At 35.2% G+C, this 27,167-nt stretch overlaps 1 protein-coding gene across 5 annotated transcripts in view; it reads left to right on the top strand.

Moving 5' to 3' along the window:
- The window catches only part of LOC149776818 (uncharacterized), a 67,632-nt gene that overhangs the window by 13,063 nt on the left and 27,402 nt on the right, over positions 1–27,167 (top strand). For 2 of the 5 annotated variants that reach the window (XM_089941532.1, XM_089941528.1), the window contains exon 2: positions 21,170–21,246. In XM_089941532.1, the coding sequence (XP_089797658.1) occupies positions 21,180–21,246 (67 nt within the window). In that variant the 5' untranslated portion in view covers positions 21,170–21,179. Of the gene's footprint in view, positions 1–6,922; positions 7,024–13,204; positions 13,228–19,649; positions 19,708–21,169; positions 21,247–27,167 lie in introns of those variants that run through there. The other 3 variants (XM_089941531.1, XM_089941530.1, XM_089941529.1) reach the window with 3 other exon arrangements.

Raw genomic sequence — 27,167 nt, 5'->3', positions numbered from 1 at the left:
ATAGGTGAACAAACTCAGCAAATCGAAGAACAAAAAAATCTGCATATGTAATGAAAGCGACGTTATGTATCTGCATATGTAACGAAAGCGACATTATGTATATGTATATGTAAAGAAATCGACACTATGTATCTGCATATGTAATGAAAGCGACATTATGTATCTGTATATGTAATGAAAGCGACATTATGTATCTGTATATGTAATGAAAGCGACATTGTAAATTTGTATATGTAATAAAAGCGACATTATGTATCTGTATATGTAATGAAAGCGACAGTATGTATCTGTATATGTAATGAAAGCGACATTATGTATCTGCCTATGTAATGAAAGCGACATTATGTATCTGTATATGTAATGAAAGCGACATATGTATCTGCATATGTAATGAAAGCGACATTATGTATCTGCATATGTAACGAAAGCGACATTGTAAATTTGTATATGTAACGAGAGTGACATTATGTACCAGTATGTGCAATGAAAGCGACATTATGTATCTGTATATGTATTGAAAGCGACATTATGTATCTGCATATGTAATGAAAGCGACATTATGTATCTGCATATGTAACGAAAGCGACATTGTAAATTTGTATATGTAACGAGAGTGACATTATGTACCAGTATGTGCAATGAAAGCGACATTATGTATCTGCATATGTAATGAAAGCGACATTATGTATCTGTATAATTTATGTAATGAAAGCGACATTATCTGTATATGTAGCGAGAGCGACATTGTGTATCGTTAACGATATTTGACACATAACTATTTGGTTCGTTTACGAGGCATTCGAAGCAACTGTGAAAATTTACCCTACCCTCAAAGCAGCAAGTCACGTATATATAAACATCACGTGTATAAACTCGTGCTGCAATTGTATAGAGATTTGAAAGGACTAAATTGTACATGATTCACTTAATGCTTAGACGTTGCTATGTATGAGCACACATGAGTTTGCCTAGTCATTAAAAAGGTAGACATATAAATATTAAAAAGTAAGAACGTTACAAGATCCGTGAAACAAAACAAAATTGTTACAAATTTATTGAAGTCAAGATTTTGGAAAAATTATATAAACAAAAGCCAGAAATAAAACTGAAGCTGTTCTAGTAGCTGCCAACAATAGCTGTTAGTGAGACTCCACCTATTGGAAGTCATTATGAAATGCACACAGAAATAAAATAATGTTCCGATTTTGTTGGGATATGTAAAAAAAAAAAAAGAATACCGTCTAACTGGGAACAACATAGACCCCTAACTGCCATCAAATATTGTACAGGTAGAACAGGATCTGTGCTGTTCTATCGAAGAAATAAAATAGCATAATCTTCATATCTGCCGCCATATAATATTCAGGTAGTTTGGTGAGGTTTTTTTAATGTTTGCTCGGACTACCATAACCCTGATCGTCGCATATAACACTACCATTGTGTAAACCTCGCTGGCGCACATAATCATACCGTCACCTAAAACTTTCATCTTCTGCTTGGAAAGCAAATTATAATATACCGTGTCATTTATCTGGAGCCTTTCTGTGGCAAATGTTAGAGAACTCGAAAATCAAGAATGGGTGTGGTCGTGACAGAATGGGTTATTGACAGTATCAAATCAGCAATTGCTCATAATAAATAAAAATAATCATAATGCTTAGTTACATAGCCAGAATATCTCTAGTCTGACAATATTACCAAACTATTATCAAGTCTCGTACGTTCTTCTTTGATTCATTAATAACCAATTACCATGCTGTTACTCGGGGAGAAGTAACTGATGACCGATGCAAAACAATGAATAGCGTCTAAACCCAATTAGTATCCTTAAATACGCAGACATTTTATTTGAATGCGCACTGTATCAGAATATTTCAGTATTATGTCATGTGATGATACCGGTCAATAAACACCATATATAGCTAAGTTTAGTTGTACCTAAAAGTTCTCTGATGTCAATGAAATGACACAATAATACACTCAAACATACAACTCCCTCTGCACGATATAAATGGTAACATTGACATCCTCTATGGTTTTTTTTTCCGCCAATAGAATACCCCTCAGATGTAATACAATTATTGATATATTAGGGCAGCAATGGAGAAAACAAATAAATCATGATTTGGGGTCATTATAGTGTCACAACATTGTTGCCTCATCTCCATGGAAAAAAGCCCATCGTGACGAATGAGGTAACACGAGTAAATAAACCAGTTTACAATTTCGCACTACAAATGCCTCGAATGATAATCTATATTACTTAACAAGAAAACAGTGGGAACTTGAGAGTAAACGAAGCGTTATATGGGATTTCTTATACGCTACTGAAGATGGCGCCAGGCATGTGCAAAGCTGTATACAGCTGTGTGCACGGAGTTAAGACGAATCTACGAAATTTTAACATATTCATTTATTGTATTTCATTCGGTGGGTCGGAGGTCTGCTAACTGAAAAGCACGAAATGTTGTGATTGTCACGTTAATCGATCACGCACTAAATGGTCATGAATAGTGCTTTTTTGCGTGCGAGAATGTCTGCAGCTATTTCGTTATTCTTTTCCTTAAAATTGCTTTTTGTAGCGAGGTATAGCAAACATCTGAGATTCGATTATCGAAACAAATATTTTTTTGTTTCTCCTTGAATATCAGCAGATGACGTGTTCGCTCTGAGTTGTGCGTCATCGATAGCCTTGTTTTACACGTGCTTGATTATTTCATTAATTTGGACATATGCTGCATTGACCGAACAGGGAACAATTTTCCAGAAAATTGTAATCAATATCAGATGAATAATTGGAATTCTTCCCAAGTCATGAATACAAATTTAGTAGGTATGGATTAATCTGATGAAAGAATATGTATGAGAGCTCAAAAATATTGCGACGTATTTACCGCTCAACCACCTACGATCTGTGTAGAAGCAAATCTGCTGTTGCATAATGCGCCGGAAGAGCAAAGTATAGGTTCTGTTTTGACTGCCTGCGCATAATAGAACGGCGGATGAATACGTTATGTGCTGTTACCAGTTTGGTACGCATTATTATCGGATGACTACGGTAACACTGTCAGACGAGAGACATTCTGGCTTTCTAAATAAGCATTAGCATTTGTTTCTTTTATTAGGCGGACTTTTTGATTTGATAATGTCAAAAATCCATTCTGTCAAAGACCACACATATCCTTAATATCGATGAAAGGCTTTTAGAGTGACAACGCAGTGGTAATAAAATGCTTTGCCAATAGACACACTGCGCCGGACTGATGTTGGCAGGATTCGAACCCGCGATGTTTCAGTTAAAAGTACACCAACCTTACAACTGAGCTCCTCGCTACTGGCAATAAAGATTGGTTTTTATTGCTCCTGACCAATGCATGCCTCTGTTGTTAGTGGCAGTTTGCCATAAAAACATACCTAGGGGGCTATTATTAGAGACGGTTTGCCATCATTGGTTTTAGGCGAGTCACCTATCTTTTTAATTTATATGCTCTATTTTCGTGACTTAACAATGAGCAACATGATAGGCTGACCTGAAATCTTAACCAGTTAGAAGTTAATCATCATTAAAGTAGGATATTATGATTCATCGAATAAGGAAACATAAATATATGTTTTCAAAATAAATGATCACATTTGTTGATTTCTCCCCGTCTCTTTGTAGTTTTAGGGTTCTCACGTTTATTTACTCCTTCACTGCGCCCAATTAAAATGTCTGCTGTTTTGGGAATAAGTGTGCACTATGGAGGCGTATTTCAGCCATAATCCTATGCATACATTTTATATTAGAATATGCTGTGTATTCTATTTTGTGTTATTCTATTTTGAATTTTCTATGTGTGTAGGATGTATATTCTTGATTGTATCATCGCATCTGCCAATATTATTTCCCTGAATTTTAGAAATGTATTAGTACAGTACTACACTTTAGTGTCTTCAGTAATTATTCCGACTCTAAATTTTCTCTGTGTAGTTGACAGATTTCATTTTATTAGACACTGATACGTATCACTTTGGTAAACTGTTCACATACTGAAAGCTACGATGTAGAGCAAGGAAAGTTATAAGGTGGCTGTTAGCATGATATATGATGCATAATCATTAATGTCACAATATGACAAAAGAGGGCGCTGCGATATCAAATGAAAATAGTGAGGCGGATCAGTTTCAATGCATATTCTACTCACGGAGGGCAGATCTGCAGATCGAACCTACCGTGTCTTGACAACAACGAAATATATGATGCATTATAAGACAATATAAATGCTTCCTTCTTCCAGAATATTGTTTGTGTTTCTTGTTGTTCTTGTTTTACAGGCGAAGAATTCTGTAGAAATCACTCTTCACAGTCATGAACGGCGTTTGGGGGTGGCAAGTGGGGCGATGGCCCCAAGCCACGCTCTTGAAGGGGCCTCGCGCTTAAGGCCTAAGGTCGTCCTTACGAGTTTGTCAAGCTATATTCTCCGGTAAATTGGAAACGCTGATACAGGCCGCACGTAATGCACGCAAAGTTGTGAAGTCAACTTAGTCAACTTGGTAACGCAATTGACAGTTGATCTAGTCTAGACATAATCAGTGTTTGCAGTAGCATACCAATTGAGATACCGATACTCTGGCCCCTCGCGGTCATGGTGGGCCCTAGGCCCCGCGTACTTCTAACGCTGCCTCTGTTCACAGTTACCATTCATCTGTAGTTCCACCATAATCCTTTTTCATGTTCTTTTTTATACTAATGTTTTTGTTGTGATTGTTGTTTGTATCGTCGTTTCTTTAAATTAATTCGCATTGAAATTGGTTATCAGGAGATTTGTAAAAGGTAGATTGTTTTATAAACTCAGTTGTCCCCCTAATCGTCCAGGTGATAAATCTACATGACTTCTAACATCCTCCTCTTCTCTAACGCTTACGTATTTTGGCCTTTCTATATACATGTACATACAATCAGGAACATATAATGGCAAGATAGATCATTGTTGAAATAAACGGTCAGCATGCTAACATTACTGATAAATGTATTTGGCTCATTTTTTTTTCTCCTCCATAAATGTACAATTTTGTTTCTATAAGCTTGTGTTAAAACAACCATGTAACTTCACGTGCCCTTAGATACCTTTAAAGCATCTGTTTCAAATCAAACAATTCGTCAAATTCATTTTGGACTGGTTAGGTGAATAGCTTCACCAGAATGCATTATGTTATAGATTTTTGTTTAAAAAGGTATTGGGAAAATATATATCATCCAAGGATGTTTATCGGTTTAAGAGAATAAATGAACACCTAGCTTTGTTCATACCTTTTTATTCTTTGTTCACAGCTTTAAACATAAAAATCTTACTTCTGACCGACTAATACAATAATCATACAGAATTTATAAACGTGATATATTTAGCAAATAATAATTTAAAAATTAAAATTAAGAATGATTTTTGATTTGTTAATGGATTTTAATTTGGCAAATTCGGCACTTCGCAAACTAGCATACATAAACAAAACACTGTTTCGGCTATGAATGGTTCAGTATTAATAATTATATAATTCAAAGGTCTGCCATAAATAAATACGATAATATTTTAAACGAAGTGTTTGTAAAAGAGAAAGGTTGTTGCATGGATATAACGACTTCTCACAAACAGCAGCTAACCAAAACACACTTTTATGTTATCATTGCGGTTTGCATGAAGTGGGTCAAATAAAAAAAAAAACTAAATTAAAATTGCCTAAACTAAACTACTGAATTGGTTTAAGGGAGTCTGGTTGTCAGCCTAGGCTCTCTGTGCAACTGTATTATACCGCATCGCAAATCCCTGCACATTTTGTCAAATATCCATTAATAAATCCGGCATGTTAACCAGTGTTTGTGGGTGGAATCGTCCATGCACATAATAAACTGGACGAGGGACAGTTGCTGATCTTTAGTGATTAATCGGACATCTCCAGTTGTTGTCATAGAGGATCATTACAGTAATGCCCCATTATGACTAAAGATGGCGTTGGTTACCATATTCTAACTCGCATTGTGCTAACATAAATAACTTTCAGCGTGCTACAGTGTAACTTCTATTGTGAAATGTATTTTGTTTCGTTATGGTGATTAGCATATAATTAAATGACTTGTTAGAATGCAGACGGTAAACATACAAATGTAATAATGCAATATAAATCATGACATGTGTACTATTGAAAATATTACATAGAGTTTGAAGATATGAAACTGCATTATTCAAAATATCACGCGTATTAAATTTAGAAAGAAATATTGGATGATGTAAAAAATGCAAAATATAATTATGCAGAATAATACATGCATATACTTATGGCGGTAATCTCCCTCCATAGTGTACACCGCCTTCTTCATCCATACATTGTATTATTCATCTATCCCATTCCTTCGACAAACTGGCAGACGAAAAGGTTTTTTTCTAATTTTCAATACTTAGGGTTAAGTCTGTAACATCCCCAGGCAATTGATTCATCATTATGCATCATGGTGCTACCGTACAAGTGATAAATACCGTACTTTGTTAAAGACGATTTTCGAACAAGTTTCAGAAACTGAAAAAGCAGAGCAATTATAATATTTATTAATTCATATACCTTCCAATAAACTTTTCTAGTTAAGGTATTTAGAAGATAACACGAGCAACTGAATTCCCGTTAAGTTTCATTGCCAGTCTAAAAGTGCACACGAGTTATACGAACCAGTTTTGTTATTTCTTATCATAGCACGGAAGTATTTAAAGTTAAGGATCAACAACTTTGCACTCTGACATGTTGTATGTATCATCCTTCCATATTTTTCTACAAATTCATATAAGAAAATAGGGGGTTTAGTTTTTCATAGCTTGTAGAGTCAGGCTGCTTGTTTCCTTTGATACATGGCCAACGAATATTCATCATCGCATGCGTCACTCCAATCGGTTGGTACTATATAAGGTAACTGTTATTGGTTTTGTGTGCAGTCCGAGGTGTGAATTCAAGCAAATCATTGTAAGACTTGGTTAGGACATTTTATTACAAGTTACTGAGGTAAGTCTTTTCTCCAATTTATTAGCACTATGTACAAAGAGTATTTCGTGGATATATTTTGGCGAGTCTTGTTTTGTTCTTGGTTTTGTGTTGTTTTTAGTTTTCTTTTTCGCAAACACATTACGGGAGTACGAGTATCGTTCTTTTAATACAGTTTTATGAAGCTAAACCACGAAGAATCAAACTGTCTTTGATTTCAGTATACACTGTAAAGCTCTCTTGTGTGGTTTTTGATGTTTAAAATGACTTACAGAAAGGTATCTCATTTGTGATTGATATTTACATGACTTACAGAAAGTCGAAAATTTTGTCTTTGTCTGCTTGTTAACCCTTTATTGTTGAGTTTCGAATTAATTTCTTAAAATAATGAAAGATTTTGCAGACAGTAATTTGTCACTTAATTTTTTTAATATTTTTTAAGAATCAGATTGATTATTCCATAGGTAATTTGCGTGTATCTCGAAAAGCTCCATGAACAAAAACTTAAATTTAATTCCAGTCAAATTAATGAAGAGAGAAGTTACCAAATACTTCTGTTAGTTAAATCACTCTATGAACGATGAAGAATATTAAGGACAAAATCTTATAGGTTTGCTTAAAGTGTAGAGCTAAATCACGAAACATATTGAACGTTTTACGCGTTCTTGCTACCATATTAGGCTGAACATAAAATTGACCAAATGACCAAGGGTGGAATCTGTGAATCAGCTGTCGGATAACAAAGATTTGAATGAACCGCTTAACAATTCCATCGGCCGTTGGGGTTGAATCTTTACATAATCGGGTGGCTGGATAAAAGTTTTCCCATCCGAGTAAGACAAAGTTTGAGAATTACTTTAAAGCATGTACAAATTCAATATTTTCTACCTTGGATACATTTCTTCTATTTTTGGTCGCAATTGTGGATTTATGGTTCAATTCCTGGAAAATTGTTTAAACTGAAACACGGCAGTTTTGAAAAACTCGAAATGCAAATCAGTAGTCGGAGAATTCTTTCTTTTCCGAAGACTCAGTTTGGTATCACCTTTTCGACACTATCATCTGGCATCTTGAACAAAATTTCACTAAACCTTAATAACTGATCAAAAATACTCATAAACGTGGCTTACAATAAGTTTTTTAATTTAGTCTCTCGTCTTTAGTTTTTTAGGTGTCGGGGTAGGGGAACTGGTATAAATTGTTTTAAACATACTTGCTTTTACTGAAAACGTGTCCAGCTGGTCCCGCTTTGACAAAGAAATAAATCCTGAGTAATACCCAGAGTTCATATTTTACATGTGTTATTTTGTAAAAAGAATACACTTGCATTAACCCACGCTCAACATGCTGATTATTGTGAGAATTAACACTGAAGTCCCGCCATCTAATATGACTTGATAAACATTTTACAGGCACATGTTTAGTTGGATATGCATCCAAGTTTACAAGTTTTATGAATGTCGGGCAAGGTTAATAAAGACCTGTATGTACACTATGCAACTTTATTCATACTGAAATGTTTATATGTATTCATCATACTCGTGTATAAGACCGGTATGCACACTATGCAGCTGTATTCACACTGACATATTTATATGTATTCATCATACTGGTGTATAAGACCGATATGTACACTATGCAGCTGTATTCATACAAAACTGTTTATATGTATTCATCATATTCGTGTATAAGACCGCAATGTACACTATGCAGCTTTATTCATACGAAAATGTTCATATGTATTCATCATACTCGTGTATAAGATTGGTATGTACACTATTTACACAGCTTTATCTGTACAAAGCTTTATTCATACTGAACTGTCATTACGTGTTATTGTGTGTTAAGAGAGACAAAACCATTTTCCTCTAACGTTGCTTTTAAATGGTTTTATTTTAACGCAAAATAAACTATAGTGATGACAAAAGTTATATCTATTTAATGAGTTCGTTTTCTCTGTATCTCTGCCAACATTGAAAATAACTGAAAATTGGTTGCATTAGCTCCAGTGTGGACTGTTCCAGGGTATAACTTATCTAAAAAGGCATCGCCACACTAATTATCCTATCAGGTATTAGTTCATCCGGTTTTAGTCCTTTAAAAAATCGCTAACAAGTCAACAATAATACTTGCATTCAACAGAAAGCAACATTAAAGACTGAAAAGATAATACAATGTTTTCTCCAATTCAATCTCTTAGTTTCTACGTAGGTGTTTATTGGAAAAGTCGCCAGCTCCAAACGTTGCAGACGTTTATCGCAGTGCAACTATTTACAGAAAATACAACATAACCCTATGCTGATTTTGGATATATTGCGTCCAAGCTGCTGCCAAATATGACAGATATAATCTTGTTAAATCTAAACTTGTAAATAAAGCGTTTTATTTCATCGAAACAATAGAAAAACAACCATTATCTTTCCCCAAGAAAGCTTAAACACTCAAAACACCGATTGGTTTGTACACATGAAACAATTCAATTTTGCACAGGTCGGTGATTGACACTTTTCAAATAAATGAAACTGGTGTAAATAAAAGCAAGGTCGGATTTGGGGGTTGGGGTGGCACAGGGAGCAGGCCCGATTAAGTGGGGGGTCCATAGGGAAAGTGTGCCCCGGGCCCCACTACGAACGGGGGCCACCTGGTTGCCGTGGATAAAATTCCGTGTGTTTAAATAAACCATCTAGAGGTCTATACCGTCTTTAGCCTAATATAGCTATAATAATTACACACGTGTAAAAAAAAAACCAAAATGTTTAAGGAGTGCGTTTAGGGCGTATCTGAAGATCTATAAGGCCACAACTATCATCAGTGCCCCGGGCATCCCAAAGCCTTAATCCGGTCTTGAATAAAGGCCATTATGCTTGCATACACTGATATGAGACAGTAATTTAGTATTGCATCAACGTGTCAATCTGCCATTACGTTTAACCGGTGTGGATTCTCGTATGGATATCGGATACATTCACGTGAACATGACTGTAATACCTTTCGACCTTTAGAAATTAATATAATCCGTGTCTTGACGCTGAGCTGTAAAGGATATATTTAAGGGCTTAATAATGTAGTGATAACAACGGGAGCGGTCAAAGTGTCTGTTGTATGTAGCAGATATAATATCACACCCACCCCACCCCACAAAAAACAACAAGGACTCACTTGCCAATACTCTTGAAAGAATCAGGCATCCTTGGTGTTGTTAAGCTAGCAAGAATACATTGTTCCAAACTTATTAATGTTTCATTTGCAAAGACTATCCGAACTTAGTGTCTGAATATTTGAAATCTATAAATTAAAAATAATTAAAATAATTTGACAAAACTTACCGCAATTTCCACCTTTGTTGCTGCTTTGGAACTTAGATGCCACCATAATGTTTAAAATGGTGTTTCACACATCTCAATAAATATATATAGGGAAAGCATGGGCAGTTTGGGGAAATACAAAACTGCATAGATATTAGATGCACCTTAGAATGTACTCTTTGAAATAAAATTGAGCGCCATGCACTCATTTGCACGTTTCATATCCAAACGTCAGATGATATAAGTTGAGTCCAACCGAAAAGAACATTGACTCTGATCTGCAGTCGCATTATGCGCCGGTAGCTCAGGTTATGTGCTGTTTCTTTTCCTGATTAATTTCAACATACTGCATAGAGTAAGATCAACCGTGCATAATGCAGTTGGATTCGACTTATAAGCGAGTACATACGGAACATTCATCACGCTTGGCCAGGCAAGGAACCCTACTGTACGTCAATGTGTCTTCTTCAATGGCGAATAATACTATTTATTTATCGAAAATGGTAAACAAAAAATGTACGAATTTGTTATTCTTGTAAAGACACTTGGAGCATTATTCCAGTTGTCCAGTCAGAGCCTGATAAAATTAGCATTATCCAATTAAATTGTAAGAACTAAACGACCCACAAGTGCCCCATTCACACTATAGCAATCCCCATAATTGAAGAAACACATTGGAAACAAAATGCTATGTAATAAAATTCTGTTTGAATTCATAGAAAGTTTCACCCCCACCACCCCCATAAAAAGAGAAGAAATGAAAAGCTATGCAACCATGTGACAAAGTATGTTTTATGTATGTGCATTGGTTAAGAAAAAAATATTTTTTCAAACTTTTGCCTCGCACCTGCAGAAAGGCACACGCTTACGTTTTGACAACGCATTATTGAAATAAATGGCTTACTTATTTACTTATTTTTATCATCTGCCCAACAAAACTTAATTGTGAATGCATCCAGGATTCTTAATTTTCAAAGAAATTTGTTCACCGTGAATTTTGTCTTTTATTTTTTCTGATGTGTGTCGCTGCCACTTCAATGACGTCATAAGGTGAAAAATGGGTGGAGCATTTACACAAAATTCATGTCACGCCATCGATTTCTTTCATACCGCATGACAGTATTATATCCATGAAAAATGAGGAAATTATTTGAAGATCTAAAACGCTCATTTTGACTCCGGAACAATCCTCATATTTCGGCTGATGTGATAAACGTAATTGTGTTCACCAATGCGAGAACTGACCAAATTAACAGTGGACACGGTTTTAGACGGACACTTGTTAACTAATTCTCATTTAGACATTTTGTGTCTTCTCTGTCAATTAATAATTGAAAATTATAATTCACTACTTTTTAAGACAGAGAATTCCAATGTATATACAGCCTAGTTAGACTTTCAAACGACTTTGTTCTCATTTTGAATAGAACTTTCATACCTCCAAACGACAAGTTTTTCATTTTAAAAAGAACTTTCAGACTTCCAAACGATTTGTTCTCTTTTTATATAGAGCTTTCAAACTTCCAAATGACCTGTTTATAATTTTTAAATAAAAGTTGCAGACTTCCTAACGACTTTGTTCTCTTTTTATGTAGAATTCTGTAAGGTTACTTGAAATCCAAGATACATGTCATTTTGTAGACACTTGTGCACTCCATATACATGTATATTTAGTTTTTAAAGAGCCAATACTCGTAACAACGCATTTTTGTAAGCAAGTGTATTTACTTGAAATTTCTCAAGCAACCGCCAATGTCATTGATTGTACTGTAGAAGATTTACTATATTAAGCACACATTTTTTACAAATCATCAGGCATAATTTTGTAACCATACATGCCATTTTGAGTTGCTTTCAAGCAAATAAAAATATGCTCTTGAATTTTTTACTAGTGCCCCACTATTATAGAGGACCTTTTTTAATTGAAAGCACAAATATCAAAGAATGTGTCATTGACTCAATTTTTTAATGATTTTTAAATGATTATGTTTGGCCCAAATTAAATACAAACACCATTAAAAGACTCGAATTTAAACTTCTGTGAACATAATGCTTCAATTAATTCTCCTGCCCCGCAGTCAATTTTGTCCCAGTAATTAATGTATTTGTCGGTGTAATCTTGGACAAATGCCATTATCAAACAATTTTGTAGGTCACCTTTTTGTGTATTCATGTCTTCTCTAATGCTGTTTCTTGAATCAATTTACTTTAGCGTGTTTGTTATGTATAACCTAAGGTTGGCTGCTTGATTTAAAACGGCACTTTCGGGCACATATATCATGCAGATGAAATATGAGCTATATATATATATATAAAGAGAGAGAGAGAGAGTGTGAGAGAGAGAGAGAGAGAGAGAGAGAGAGAGAGAGAGAGATGAATTATATTTAAGTTAATTCAAATTTCTACTAAGGGGACGTCCATTAATTATGTCAACAATTTTTAGGCAATTTTTTACCCCCCCCCCCTTGTCAACAACTGTCAAACTTTTAGTGACCCCCCAATAAAATTTTACCCCCCCCCCCCCCCCAAACTAACAATATTTTATACGGCTGGCTTTTATGCTAAAAATATAATTATGGAAATTAAAAGGTCTACAAATAAATTTTAATACATTTTTTTTTACTTGTTTAACAGATTTCAAATTGACTATAACACTTGAATTCATGAAAAAATCGAGAGTTTATATTCTAGCTTGTATCATCTTCCCATGAGGAAGGCAAATGTTCCTCAATTGATATAACGGGCATAGTGGCTGATTCATTAATTTCTTGTGGAACCGATACACCCGACAAGTCAACATCATCTTCATCTAACCATTTTGCGCTTAACATCTCTCCATGAGCAATAATTGCCATCAGCTCTCTTTGTCTTTTGGCAGCCACTCGTATTGGCCGAATTCTTTGCGGTTGAGGAACATGTGGTAATTGCCTAGGCCCAAGATCGTGTTGTCGGTGCTGTTGAACATGGTGGGCTGTTGACGGGCGAGCGAGTGTGTGCCATACCAACGCACCGACTAATTTCCTATTTTTTGATTTATTAAATTTATTATAAAAAATGACATTGTTGACGTCAATTTATCTTGAACTCCCCCCTCCCCCATGTCAACAATTGTCAAACTTCTTCAAACCCCCTCCCCCCATTTTGTTGACATAATTAATGGACGACCCCTATCCGTCCTTTTTGCTGACAATGTTTTTTATCGCACAGAGGATTAACCACCCAAAATAACTGCTTTTTCTAAATCTGCATCTCTGGATGTCTAATATCTACATTTATAGCAAATATGACTCCATGGTTCCTGAAAAAATTAGCCACATTCAACCAAACTAAAATTTTATAAACACAGTTAATCAATGAGTACGAGTTACGTCATTATTTTAGTAGCGGTCAATGACTCATGGATATGTGTTATGACATATCTCATTTTAGTAAACGGCTACATTTGGTAGTGATGATGTGTTTAGTAAGAAGACGAAGCATTCGTTAAACGTAATAAATAACTAACTTTTTTTTTGCTCTTGTTTAGAGCCATCAGCAAGGGCTGAAGGTTAGTGCGTCACCATGATAATAATTATAATTGTGTTATCCTCCCTTTTATTAATAGATTGAAACATAAGATTTTGTTTTTCTGTGTTTTCCTTCACGGTGATTATCAAAAATCTCTATTCGATTTGTATCTTTCCGGATAAAATGTATATGTTAAGGGACGATAGAATTACGTGAGTGTATCCGAACGGAGTTTGTTTAATGATCTTATATCACATTACGTTTTTTTAAAGTTTTGGGTCAACAACGTTGCACTTGCATCTGGTTTATATCTTGTCTCATCCACATCTATGCCGACCTTTGCGAAAACTGTTCTCATTTTCCGCATTAAGGAAATGAGTCAGGTTTTGGTAGGTCATCATATGATTTGATAACATAAATGTACTAATGCATTACTCGAATCGGAAAGACTATAACTGCAGTGATTCAAAACACATAACCATATTACAATCTGTTACTACCGTCAAACAGGCTTACATCCTATGAACACTCAATCTAGGGGAAAATGTTTAAAACTATTACAATGAGTTGTTGTCGATCCTCTCGTTTTTGAGATAAATTCGCGTGTAGGTAAACACAGCCAAACTACCAATCGGGTGGGATATCGTCGTTTACATCAATGTACCATGTGGGTATAATTCGCTCATATGTTACCAATTTTGAAGTGTTGTGATAATTTATTTGCGCAGTTCTTATTTAAAACCAATCAGATACCTTTCTATTAAAATACGGTAGTACAAATAGAACATGGACAAAACACAGTACAAATAGGACATATTCTATTTGGTACTCTGTTTGTCCAAGTTCTACTTGGTACTCTGTTTGTCCATGTTCTATTTGTACTCTGTTTCGTTCATGTCATATTTGTACTCTGTTTCATCCATGTCCTATCTGTACCCCGTTTCATCCATGTCCTATTTGTAATCTGTTTTGTCCATATTCTATTTGTACTCTGTTTCATCAATGTCCTATTTGTACTCTGTTTTGTTTTGTCCATGTTCTATCTGGTACTCTGTTTTGTCCATGTTCTATTCGTACTCTGTTTCATCCATGTCATATTTGTACTGTTTCATCCATGTTATATTTGGTACTCTGTTTTATCAATGTCCTATTTGTACTCTGTTTCTCCTGTTTAGAGTACGCATAGGACATGGATGGATCATAGTACAAATATAACATGGAGAAAACATAGTACAAATAGGACATGTTCTATTTGGTACTCTGTTTTGTCCATGTTCTATTTGGTACTCTATTTTGTCCGTGTTCTTTTTGGTACCCTGTTTCATCCATGTCCTATCTGTAGTCTGTTTCGTCCATGTCCTATTTGCACTCTGCTTTGTCCATGTTCTATTTGTACACTGTTTCGTTCATGTCCTATTTGTACTCTATTTCATCCATGTCCTATTGTACTCTGTTTCTTCTGTTTAGTCTATGTCATATTTGCACTCTGTTTTGTCCATATTTTATTTGTACTCTGTTTCGTCCGTGTCCTATTGTACTCTGTTTCATCCATATGATGTTTGTGCTCTGTTTCATCCATGTTCCATTTGGTACTCTGTTTTGTCCATGTTCTATTTGGTACTCTATTTTGTCTATGTCCTACGTGTAGTCTGTTTCATCCATGTTCTATTTGTACTCTATTTCATCCATGTCCTATTTGTACTCTGTTTCATCCACGTCCTATTTGTACTCTGTTTTGTCCATGTTCTATTCGTACTCTGTCTCGTTCAGGTCTTATTTGGTACTCCGTACCATTTTCCCAACGAAGAAAGCCTGAGAGCTCGTTGCTAAATATATGTTCGCTGTATCTTCTCCTTTTCGCGTGTTTGTTTGTCTGCTCTCTAAGAAGCAAGTTAAAAGGAACAGAGAAATTGCTTTTCATGAAAGTGTAAAATGTAACAAACATTAAATTTACAGGCAAAAAACTAAAATTACAGACTATTTAAGTGGCCTTGACCGTCATGGCTAACTGGTAGAGATACGTTTTTAGAGATGCTTCACATACTGGCAATCAAACGTATTTTGTGGACAAATATTTTGTTTTCAGTTTCAGTGGTACTTTGACGTTAACAATAATGCGATTTTTCACTCTGAAGTTTGCTAGATGCTGAAATATTTGAAAATTTCATATTTAGCCAATTTATGACAAGGGAGATAAATCAGCTGGTAACTTCCAATAATTCTGCTGCATCTTTAGTTGGCATAAAGCCCGTCTGTGAAGATTCAGGAAGTAGCTCATAAAATGCTAAGTAATCTGCTTGGTTTTAACTCTATCCTTAATACTCATTCAACTGTTATCATATTACCTGTAACTTAGTTACACCTGTTTGGAATAAGACAGGTTTCCTGTAGAACATCTGTCGAGTCCTTGACAAACATTAAAACATACACATTTTAGTTCTTTTTAATTGCTTTCTTTAAACAAACGCTATGCCTCACCTATCTACTGTGACAGAGAACACACTAATAACAGAACTGACAGATGACTCTTGTTAGAGAGCACTCACCGATAACAGAACTGACAAATGACTCTTGTCACAGAGCACTCACCGATAACATGACTGACAAATGACTCTTGTCACAGAGCACTCGCCGATAACATGACTGACAGATGACTCTTGTCACATAGCACTCACCGATAACAGGACTGACAGATGATATTGAGCTACTATCAGAGTTTGGACACTTAATGATTTTTTTAAAATTTGGCTTCCAATTTGTTTTTCATTTACTTTTTAATGAATTAGGGTTATAACTTTAAACATGTAAGTAAATATTCAAAAATGTATCAGGCATGCATCTAGATCCGATAGCAGACGTTTAGATGTATGTAACCTTAATCACACTGGTATTGTAGTACGAGTAACAAATCTCTGGGCTCTCACGTAAGCATTTTGTTTTTGGTCTGGATATAAATCAAACTGTTGTATTAATAATGAGAAAAAAGACATCTACTAATCTGATTATACACTGATCTCAATGACTAATTCATTCACAACTCATGTCATACGAAATAGATATGTCTGTAATCTGGTGTATTATCTCTCGGACTCATTTGCGTCAATTGATCTCGTAAATTGGTGGCACGAAACAGCCTAACAGTTGCATGATGGTGACCAGGACAAATCATTTATCCATGTCAGGGGCCTGTTTAGGTTTACTCAATGATTAATATCGTTGCTCTTTGATAGGTGTGCGAAACAACTTAATACACAATCTGAAGTTTGCGTTTTGATTCTTGAGCAATTGTTACTAAATACATGGACATTGTATTGCTTCTTTTAACGTGGAGTATCAACTGTCGCCAACATAAAGAAACTTTACAATGGTCAGTTAACAGTCTGCAATCTGAGTACTGTACATTAAATATTCTCTTATTTTGACTAGTAACATGGACATGAAATCTCTAAGCAGCTATATTTGCTGATAATGCAGAATTCAAATCCAATTCCAATATGCAATGATTCTTACTTGACAGAATATGTTATGAACATTTCGTTTTGAACATGTCAACATATTTATGATAGAAATCTTCTAATTTCCTAAAGTAATTATCGGGTTGACGTTTGCTCCATATGTGCTTTTAACTTTTAAATTATTATTTAGCCAGATGTTTTTCAACAAAAAGTACTTTTTACTAAACAGGCATGGGCTTCGTTGTGTTGATAAAATGTTTATAAACTTCTTACTAATTTGTAAAAAATAAACCAGTTAAATTTAAACATCGAAATTATTGTATCTCTTATATCTGACTACATTTTCACTGTGGTGTCAAAGACGTGAGAAGTTTCCTTTAAATGTTCCATACGTAGCACAAAATACCGACATTCTTGTTCTCGAAATAAATGATCGAATCTAGTATGACTAGTTTTATGTATTTTCAGCCATTTATACCTTTCCATTTTCATATTCCCGTTCATAGAGAACAGACAATTCACATGGTTTAAAACTAAAAGATAATGGAGGAAAGTTGTGTTGTCGTCAATGGTGGGGCCCGAGTCTATGAAAAATTAATGCAATGGGTGCTTCAGGCATGGGTCAAGTGACTGGAAATAAACATGGATACAATATGGTTAAGGATTTTACGACGCTCCTAAATTGCGTGATCTCCCGAGGCTTTAATTTAGGAGATATGGAATTTAGGATGGTCGTACCAATCCTCGTACCTGTCAAACAACATTACAAAAATTTATTACCCCCTTAGTGCCCGCTTTTCTCCTAATTTACAATGTTCTGGAACAAATCTTATGTTGTTTAGTTACTATTCGCTTGTTAACACATACTCGTGATTTGAACGTTTATGTAGCTCAGTTTCGTTTTTAATTTATATACTAACTCCAAACTTCTAATGAAAACAATTAAGTCCACGAAAAATAAATAGCTGCGAATATGAATTGTTTTAAAGACCTGACATACGGGCAATGATGGATACGCAGAATTAAATCGCTGGGGAATCCTCTGAAAGTTGGATGCCGCCAAATCTATTAGCCGTGAATGAAAGTGAAGTGAATATTTTTAAACGCATTACTCTATAAGCTTCCTGTAATATTAAAAAATAATGAAATTATATTCAACCTCTGTGATAAATTTGCTGACTCGGTTAATATTGGGATTACGAGATTCATAAACAAATATTTACATTGATTTTTACGTTGATTAATACGATCTAGAGAATTTAGTCCGTGCAGTTTATGACTTTAGCGGTAATCAAGAATTAGGTTGCCCGTGCTGTTTCACTACATGATTTTGCATTTTTTTTAAAGTAAAAAAACTTTTTTGTTCGTATTTGATGTATGTTTATTTACGATCGATCATGTGCATACTGGTTTCGAGGTGAATATGCCGAGAACCTCGAAAATACTATAAACATCTAGATTTTACTTTGATTGGTGTTATGGTGTAATGTGAGAGAATACACCATGCTAGCTGATCCGATAACAGGAGTCGAATCCGCACCGACCCACTAACCTTTCTACCACCGCGACTCGAGTGCAAACTCTTCCTCTTCTACCAGCAAAACGCTTTGCTCACCTCATTCGATTTCTTGATTTTATTTTTGCGAACTGCAAGACATGTTGCTTATACTATATCTGATTTGGATTAAATATATCGTAAAACAGACAATATAAACTATGATGATATTCAAAATTCCTCAGTATCTTTTGCTAAATCTAGAAGTTGGAATTCAACGTGTCTCTGTGACAATAATGATTTATTTGTTTCTTTTATATCAGAACATAAAAAACAACACTTAAGTGGGGTTTCTCAAAGCCTTTTTTCAGAATATATATTTGATATGATTTTCCATTTACTCTTCCTGAGAAAGGGCAAAGGAGCTCAGATTTACTTTCCACAAGCACCGCCAGTAATTGAACTTTTATCACATCTAGAAACAAATCTCCCTGCATATATAAAGTGGCAAAAGATGAGCAACACAGCCTTTATCATATAAATTGATTGATTTATTGGTTGATTTTTAAATTTATTTATTCATCTGCATATTTTTCTTTTCAAATTCTGTTACTGCATTTAATGTACCATATTCACTGATCAACGTGAATTTTCATTTTCAGAAGTCTATACATTAGACAATATGCATTTGTCTAATCTCACATTATTATCAGAGCGACCCAGGAATATACTTTGTTTTTCCATGTCTTCGGAAGGTAGATTTGGATCGCTGAGATCATCCTATAACTGAATAACGGCTACGTTTCATCGCATACGTCAGTCCAAATTAGCGCAATAATAGGAAGGCCGAGATTAGCTTTGTATTCAGCGTATTGTGTTGGCCCTAGCTATTCATTTCAGTTTGCGGCTTCGTTCAGTACAGTTTGCAAAGCGGGTGAATGAGGTAGGTTTTGTTTTATAGTCCACTACTGATCGTAGTTCATTCTTGGATGCTTGGAGCAGCAAAAGCTGAGCAACACAGTCTTAGTCATATAAAATGATTGACTGATTGATTGAGTGATTGATTATTTATTTATTTATTTATTTATTCATTTGCATATTTTTCTTCAAATTCTGTTGATGCATTTAATGTACCACATTCACTGATCAACGTGAATTAATATTTCAGAAGTCTATACATTAGACATTATATGGAAAACTTTTTGATTTAACGCGAAACAAACTTCTTCCCATAATTAATTTTGTGACATAATATAATTTTAAACAGGGACTTTATTTTAAATGGCTTTCCATTGTTGCTAACATGAGTCCATGTTTTGTGCTTTAAGTTTTGAATTAACTCAATATCAGTGATAGAAAAAACTACACCATTCATGGATTTTCCGAGGATGAATTGACTAAGAGCAAGTTAACGAAGTAATCCTCTTCACTGACAGTTTAGGAAAAAGCGAGAGGAAAATATACATTTCTTGTATGACTTTTTTCACTCCAAAATTTGCTTCTTACATTCAAACTTGCTCTAAAGGTTGCGTGTATAGGCAATAGCCATCCTTAAACAGCGTTGTTTATGGACGGTCTTCTGAAAAAGTTTAGAGTGGAAATGAACCTTGATTAAGCAATCACCTGTCTTCTGATATAATATGTGTCACTTCCCAAAGGTTAGTGCTTAATTCGGGGTTACCTGGACAATACATACTATACAATATTATCACTGGATTTCCTGGATGATAAAGAAACGAGCGAAAACATGTATTGCAATGAATATTTGAAACGATAATGGATGGTTGCTATTGTTCAGTGCTAAGGAATTTTGGAAAGAATTTGAATGAATTGATAGGAAACCCGTCAGAAAAGAATTATCATACCAATAAAGATCATTATTCTAAACAGAAGTGCACAACTTATGGCCCACATTCACATTTTCTGCGTCCCTCGGCGTGTGTCCTGACTTGAACCGTGTGTTTATGTCTATTTTATTATAAACACAAAACGTTCGCATTGTGACCGGCTTAGTGCCACTCATTGTCGACCCTGGCCTATGTAAATGCCTGATTTGTGTACCCCTGTTCTAGGTGTAATTACGTCTTCAATTGCTTTTTTGTTTCTGTCAATCCCCCCCCCCCCAGCTTTTGTTTTCTACCTGTCAGTAACGTCTTCTTTTGAAGCGATATTTGTTCAAGTAGAGAAACCGTTCTTGTTTTGATGCAATAGCTGTACTGAACGTATTGCTTTGACATTATATGTTTCATTTTTTAGTTTTCGCAAGAATGTGTTATAATTTGTAGACTGCTTGTTTATCATCGCCGAATTCCGTCCATATTAATATTTTTGAGAACCAAATTCGATGTTTGACATATTCCAACGTATTGTTCTGCTGGTCATATATATGCTGTTTTATTTTACAGGTCACAGAAGATGGGATCGGAGAGAACAGTCTTCATGTTGATAATTGCAACATGGTTAATTGCGACATATAGCCATGGTTAGTCTCTGTCTCTGTCTCTCTGTCTCTCTCTCTTTTCCCAGTCTTTCAAACACATAATCAGTTAACGTGATTTTGTCTCTGCTAATACATTATGTGTTTGCTTCTTTTTTTTGTAACCTATTACCTCTCCTGACGAAGAGTTTGATTTGATAATCCGTTATATATATATATATATATATATATATATATATATATATATATAGAGAGAGAGAGAGAGAGAGAGAGAGAGAGAGAGAGAGAGAAGCCTAACCCGCTTTTGCTATATCAGATCGTTGTAATAGTTGTGATATGATGCCCAGTTATTCTTGCACAGTCGATTAAACTTAAAGTGATACCGCGTGGCTAGTTAAGCTGCACATTTTCAATTGCGTTCAGAATGTCTCATTAGGCCAAGGCTGAACTTGGTAGATCTAAAAGCCACAAAGTAATGAACCCTGGCAACCCCAAATACATTTTTGTTTTTATCATTTTCATTACTTCTATCAACGATATCTTTTTTGTTTACTCGTAATGCACAAAGAACAACAACCTCAATTAACATATATTGACCTTTATCCATGATTAGTTCCGAAAATAAGGAGAATTACCTTTTTCATCATTCGTAGTTTGTAAGTTAATGGCAAAAGCGTACACTTGTAGATATAACCAAACTTTGTTACCTATGTTCGATCCGGTCCAGACTTCTAACTTTAGCATGATCTATCACATAGGCCCGTTCAGTGGGTGTTTATTAATTTTTATGTCAATTTGATTAAGTAGATCAAAATCAAGGACTTTAAGAGAATGTATAGTGAATTTCGACCATATATTTGTAAGAGTCTTACCTATGTTTACTTTTGTCTTTTTTTTTGTATACGTTTTAAAGTCTATGTCTCATGCGTGCATGTTTACTGTTATTTGGAATGGTTCCCATACACTTAAACATTTGTAATGCAGTAACTTAAGGCGTATTATTTAGGTTCAACAATGTAAACTTTTGTGCGATAAGGAAAACTGTATGCATGAAAATGAGGTGGGCGATAAGGAAACATGTACCTATCCAAATGAGGTGGGCGGGACTTACAGCAAGAACTGTAACTATCCGCTGGTAACAGGTAGCTTACAAAAACAGGACAGCACGCCTAATGAGTTTTGAAAAGCATCTGCATATTGGTGACTATTAGTATATGTCGAATTTTGACAGGTTAGATTTCACGACGAAATACACACACACACACACACACACACACACACACACACACACACACACACACACACTACTCGGTTCTCAATAGTTCATTATTTTTTTATAGTAACATACCGGTATTAAACATAATCATATTTTCTATTGTGGCATTGCTAATAACAAGCCCTCAACCAGACGCACTGTATTGCCAAACCTGTCTTACGCTGCCACCTCATGAAAGAGAAAGAAATGGCATTTAGAGACAAATGATTGCTAACGGTACTTTCCTGTGCATGGTTCTATATTTAATCTTCAATTAGTGTAACCTCAGCCGATAGACTGACCCTATTGTAAATATTTATAGAACGTATGGACGTTATTTTTTCTAAACCATTAACCATTCAAATTATAGCTTACATATCAATTTATAAGTAATATGTCAATGAACCTGGCAAGACATATACCACTAGGATGACCCATTGTACGAAATAAATCAGACAGTTCCTTATTTTCAATTCAGCTGGACATTATTCATCTCACATGAAGCTACACAATCAAAACAACGGATGTAGCAACTTATGAGTGTGTGTATATGAAATCGAGCGGGAGAAACAACATGTCTATTTATAGTAACGATCAACAAATCAGATAATTATCAGCCAATATTATAATTAATAACACAGAACTCAACAATTTATGCAATCTGGTTTAAGCGTCGAGGTACATAAAAAGTCATGTGGAGGTCAATACCTGATTAGCTACTTGGTATCCTGTGAAGATGGAGACAGGCACATATATGTTATGCTAGATGCTGTGGCGATGGATGCGTGCAACAGCTTGATTTATGGCATGTTCGACGAGATTCATATATACAATTTGATTTATGTTATGTTAGAAGAGATTCTTAAATTCTTCTGTTTCTGTTGTTTGGATGTATATTCCGAGTTACATCTTTACCACGGCCATTTCTTTTATTGTTCACACTGCCATGTATTATGTACTGAACTGCAATGTCTTGTCAATAACGCATAATTGATTTAAGTTTACAAATAAGAATACCAATGCTTCTTTTCGCTCCGGTGGCTTAATGGTAGAGCTTATACCTTGGATGCGGGAGTTCGCAGGTTCGAAACCCGGCCGAACCATACTAAAATTTATAACAATGGTACTAACTGCATCTCAGATTGTGTTTCTTTTCTTATTTTGAACATATTTTAAATTGACGATCGACTCGCAAATTAGAAATGAAGGAAACTGAAAATAAGTTAGGCTTATTGAAAGTTTAACACAATACCCCCACCTTCCATAGGTCACCCCCCCCCTCCAATATGGCCGCTATGGCAACCAACTTGAAATTTATTTGTCAAAAATTGACTTGAACGGAAAGTCATACTGACATGGGGTGGTCTTAAATGAAAATGTGCCGATCTGACATCCAATATGTCCGCCACATATGCCATCTTTCAAATCTTGTCATTGCTACTCATCCCCATTAGATTGTCGTATTTGGAAATATTGTTATCTATACTCCTCTACTAATTGATGACTACGCCGGCATGGAATTTTCACCAATATGCATGTTATGAAACATAGTTGGTCCTAAATGAAAATGGTGCCAGTCTTACGTCCAATATGGCTGCCATGACAACTATCGTGTCTTCACTCAGCCTGAATTGATGATAATCATTACGACAGGAGGTTTTGACAAAGTTGTAAATAAAAATTGCACCAAAAGACTTCTAATGATGTATTCTTTGTCGTAAATGAAAATGATGTCAAGCTGACATCTTATATTTGTACCACGTTTTTGCTAATTTAAATATCTTGTTATCGCTGAAGAATATCAAGACGGTTTCAACGCTCGACAGTTGAAAGGAAGAATGGCCTTAGTCTAAATTCCGAGAAATTCCCTTCGCTCAGTAGAGCGCAAGTCCCTTCAAGGGACTCTTGTTGTTCCCAACCATGCCATTGGTTTGGGGCATATAAAGTTATCCTTCTCTGTACTTCTTCTCTCATTCGGTCACATCGTGGTGAAGTTTTGAGGTTTTGGTTAGCTTTCAATCACTGTCTTGGGGGCATCGGTGATGCATGAACACACTTCTAGCTGCACATAAATGTTAATGGTACAAAACGGATATGGAAGAGAATTTCTTTTGATTGATCCCATTCAGAATGATGCAAAATAAAGTGAACCTTTTAGCTTACAGCTGAGAAAATTATTTACGATGTAGTTTTTCGAATAATGCTATTACATCATATCTCCTATTCAAGAATGGCTAAATTTGCCATAACACGTTTTCACCATAAAACCACATGTTTTCTCTTCCTGCAATAATTCAAATGCAACAGTATAATTTCTAACAGATGATGTTCACAGGATGAATCTATATAATTAGATCATAACTCTTGGTTGTAGGACATACTTCATCAAATTATATTTATTTTCTTCACAAACTAAATTGGTAAACTATAATTTCATTGTTCAAGCATCTCAAAAGAAACGATTAATATAGTCATTCTTTCCGTCAAAAGTACATGCGGTAATAATTCAACATGTGGTAACTAATAAAGAGCAGGACTGGCATATGTTTCCTTTTTTCCTTACACGAGCATATGGTTCATTTTGTAACTACACGGGCATATGGACTTTTTTTTTCATTATCCTAGTCACTTTTATCACATGTAGGATGAAGTATTATGTAGATCAGATTAAAATGAAAAAAACCATTGTTACAACAGTATACAAACCAGTGCCATTACAACCAGATATGACGATAATCAAACACTTTGTTGATACAACCCCGTTCTTCATGCCTGGTAGGGGCCGGAAAGGGTTTTGATTGGGGGCATGTTTTCTTTTTCTTTAAAGTGAAAAACATGAAAGAAATGGTGTGAAATTTCAACGTCTTTTTGATCAAGGCGTATAATCTATATTTTGAGTATGTATGTATGTATGTATGTATGTATGTATGCATGTATGATGTGGCTTATGAACCCCTCCTTTTTGAAGCAAAATGGATCGGCATCTGAATCGTAGTTGGATAGCCAAGCATCACGATTTACATCGTCACAATCCCAACTAATCATTTTCCGACAATCTGTTTTCTTTGGGTCTCTGCGCGTCGAATAACTTCGACTTTCTGAAAGAGATGAGTCGTATCGTCGAATAACATCGACTTTCCGAAAGAGACTCGAAGTACATCGTAGTGATATCCCCAAATGATAGGTGTCGAAAAGAACAAAAGACAACGTTTCAACCATCAATGAAATAAATGCACTTGTAAATTTTAACGATATTCCTGTAGTCTTTCAAAGAAGGAAAACAAAAATCACTAAGTAACCCAGCTACCAAGGCCTAAAGCTCAATCAAAACATTCTCATCTCTTTCCGATGGTATATGAGTAGCTTCGACTATTCGAAAGAGACTCGGGGCTAATCATACCGGTACTTCCCCCAAACTGGTATTTTGGGATCCGGAAGACCATCCACCGTGCATTCAGTCAGATACGTCGACTCGTGCTCCTGCTGGGAACTGACTTATCGGATAATAGGAGCCCACCAATTAGTATAACTTTTCTTAATATCGGCGTTTCCTCGTCTTAATTTTTGTTGTTGTTGTAATTGAGGACCGTTCAATATGTATTCAGAATGTATTTGAATGAGACATGTTGAATTGATTAAGATGTCTATGTCATATAGCGCAAAACTGCATATAGATATCGCAGTGGGCATCTGTCCGATGATAGATTCGATCGAGCTAGATATGTGGAGTAAAGGTCAATATTTGCACATAGATTGGACAGCTGGCCATTACCATGTCTGCATGCCTAAATAAGATTGATAGCCGTTGCGATCATTTTCGAGATCAATTGGCTGGTAATCCAACATTATTATGAAGTAGCACGTGTTTGCGTAATCTGAAACAGTCGCATTTACACAAGTAGAGGCTCTTTCATAAAGTGTTAGTGGCATCTATTAACTCTTGAGAAAGAAGAATAAGTGATGTATATGAAATGTAACTTCATTTTGTAATTTATTTTCTGATTATACGTTATCATTGACAAATTACAACAAAAACATCAACACTATTTTAAAAACTATATTTTGAAGCATTCGCCTGGAAACAAAACACGTTTTGAACCCGTATTGCTTGTTGGACAAAAATGTTCCTTGAACATTTAATACCTGTGCATGCAATTTGTCATTAAACTCCTGAGATGAGAGGACATCAGAATAATATTCAGAGTCCTACCTTATCGCCCAAACGATTTCAAATTATCATTGAAGAAATAGCTCTTGATATATTGGCAGCTGTCGGAAAATATTATATTTAAAATAAAAATATTAATGTTTTCCTAAGTCAGTTCAATTGAACATTCAGAAGACACTAACTGGGAGGAATATTTTTTTTGGTTGAAAAATATATGGCAGCACAAAAGAACATCTTTTTAAGTGAGACTATACCTACAGTAAGAATAAATTTCCCAGCAAATTGCACGCAATTTTTGTTGAAGCACCTAAGCTTGTAGATTAAGTTAAGCAAATTGAGGAAGTAGTAAATTATTGACAAAAGGACCAGATTACTCAGTAGTAAATTATTGACAAAGGGACCAGAGTACTCAGTAGTATATTATTGACAAAGGGACCAGAGTACTCAGTAGTAAATTATTGAGAAAGGGACCAGGATAATCAGTAGTAAATTACTGACAAAGTGACCAGAGTACTCAGTAGTAAGTTATTTACAAAGGGACCA

The sequence above is a fragment of the Sinohyriopsis cumingii genome, chromosome 18 (genome assembly GCF_028554795.1).
Source record: "Sinohyriopsis cumingii isolate HCF-2022 chromosome 18, ASM2855479v2, whole genome shotgun sequence".
Classification (NCBI taxonomy): domain Eukaryota; kingdom Metazoa; phylum Mollusca; class Bivalvia; order Unionida; family Unionidae; genus Sinohyriopsis; species Sinohyriopsis cumingii.
The sequence above is the reverse complement of the archived record's forward strand: the minus strand, read 5'-3'. Positions and strand labels throughout refer to the sequence as shown.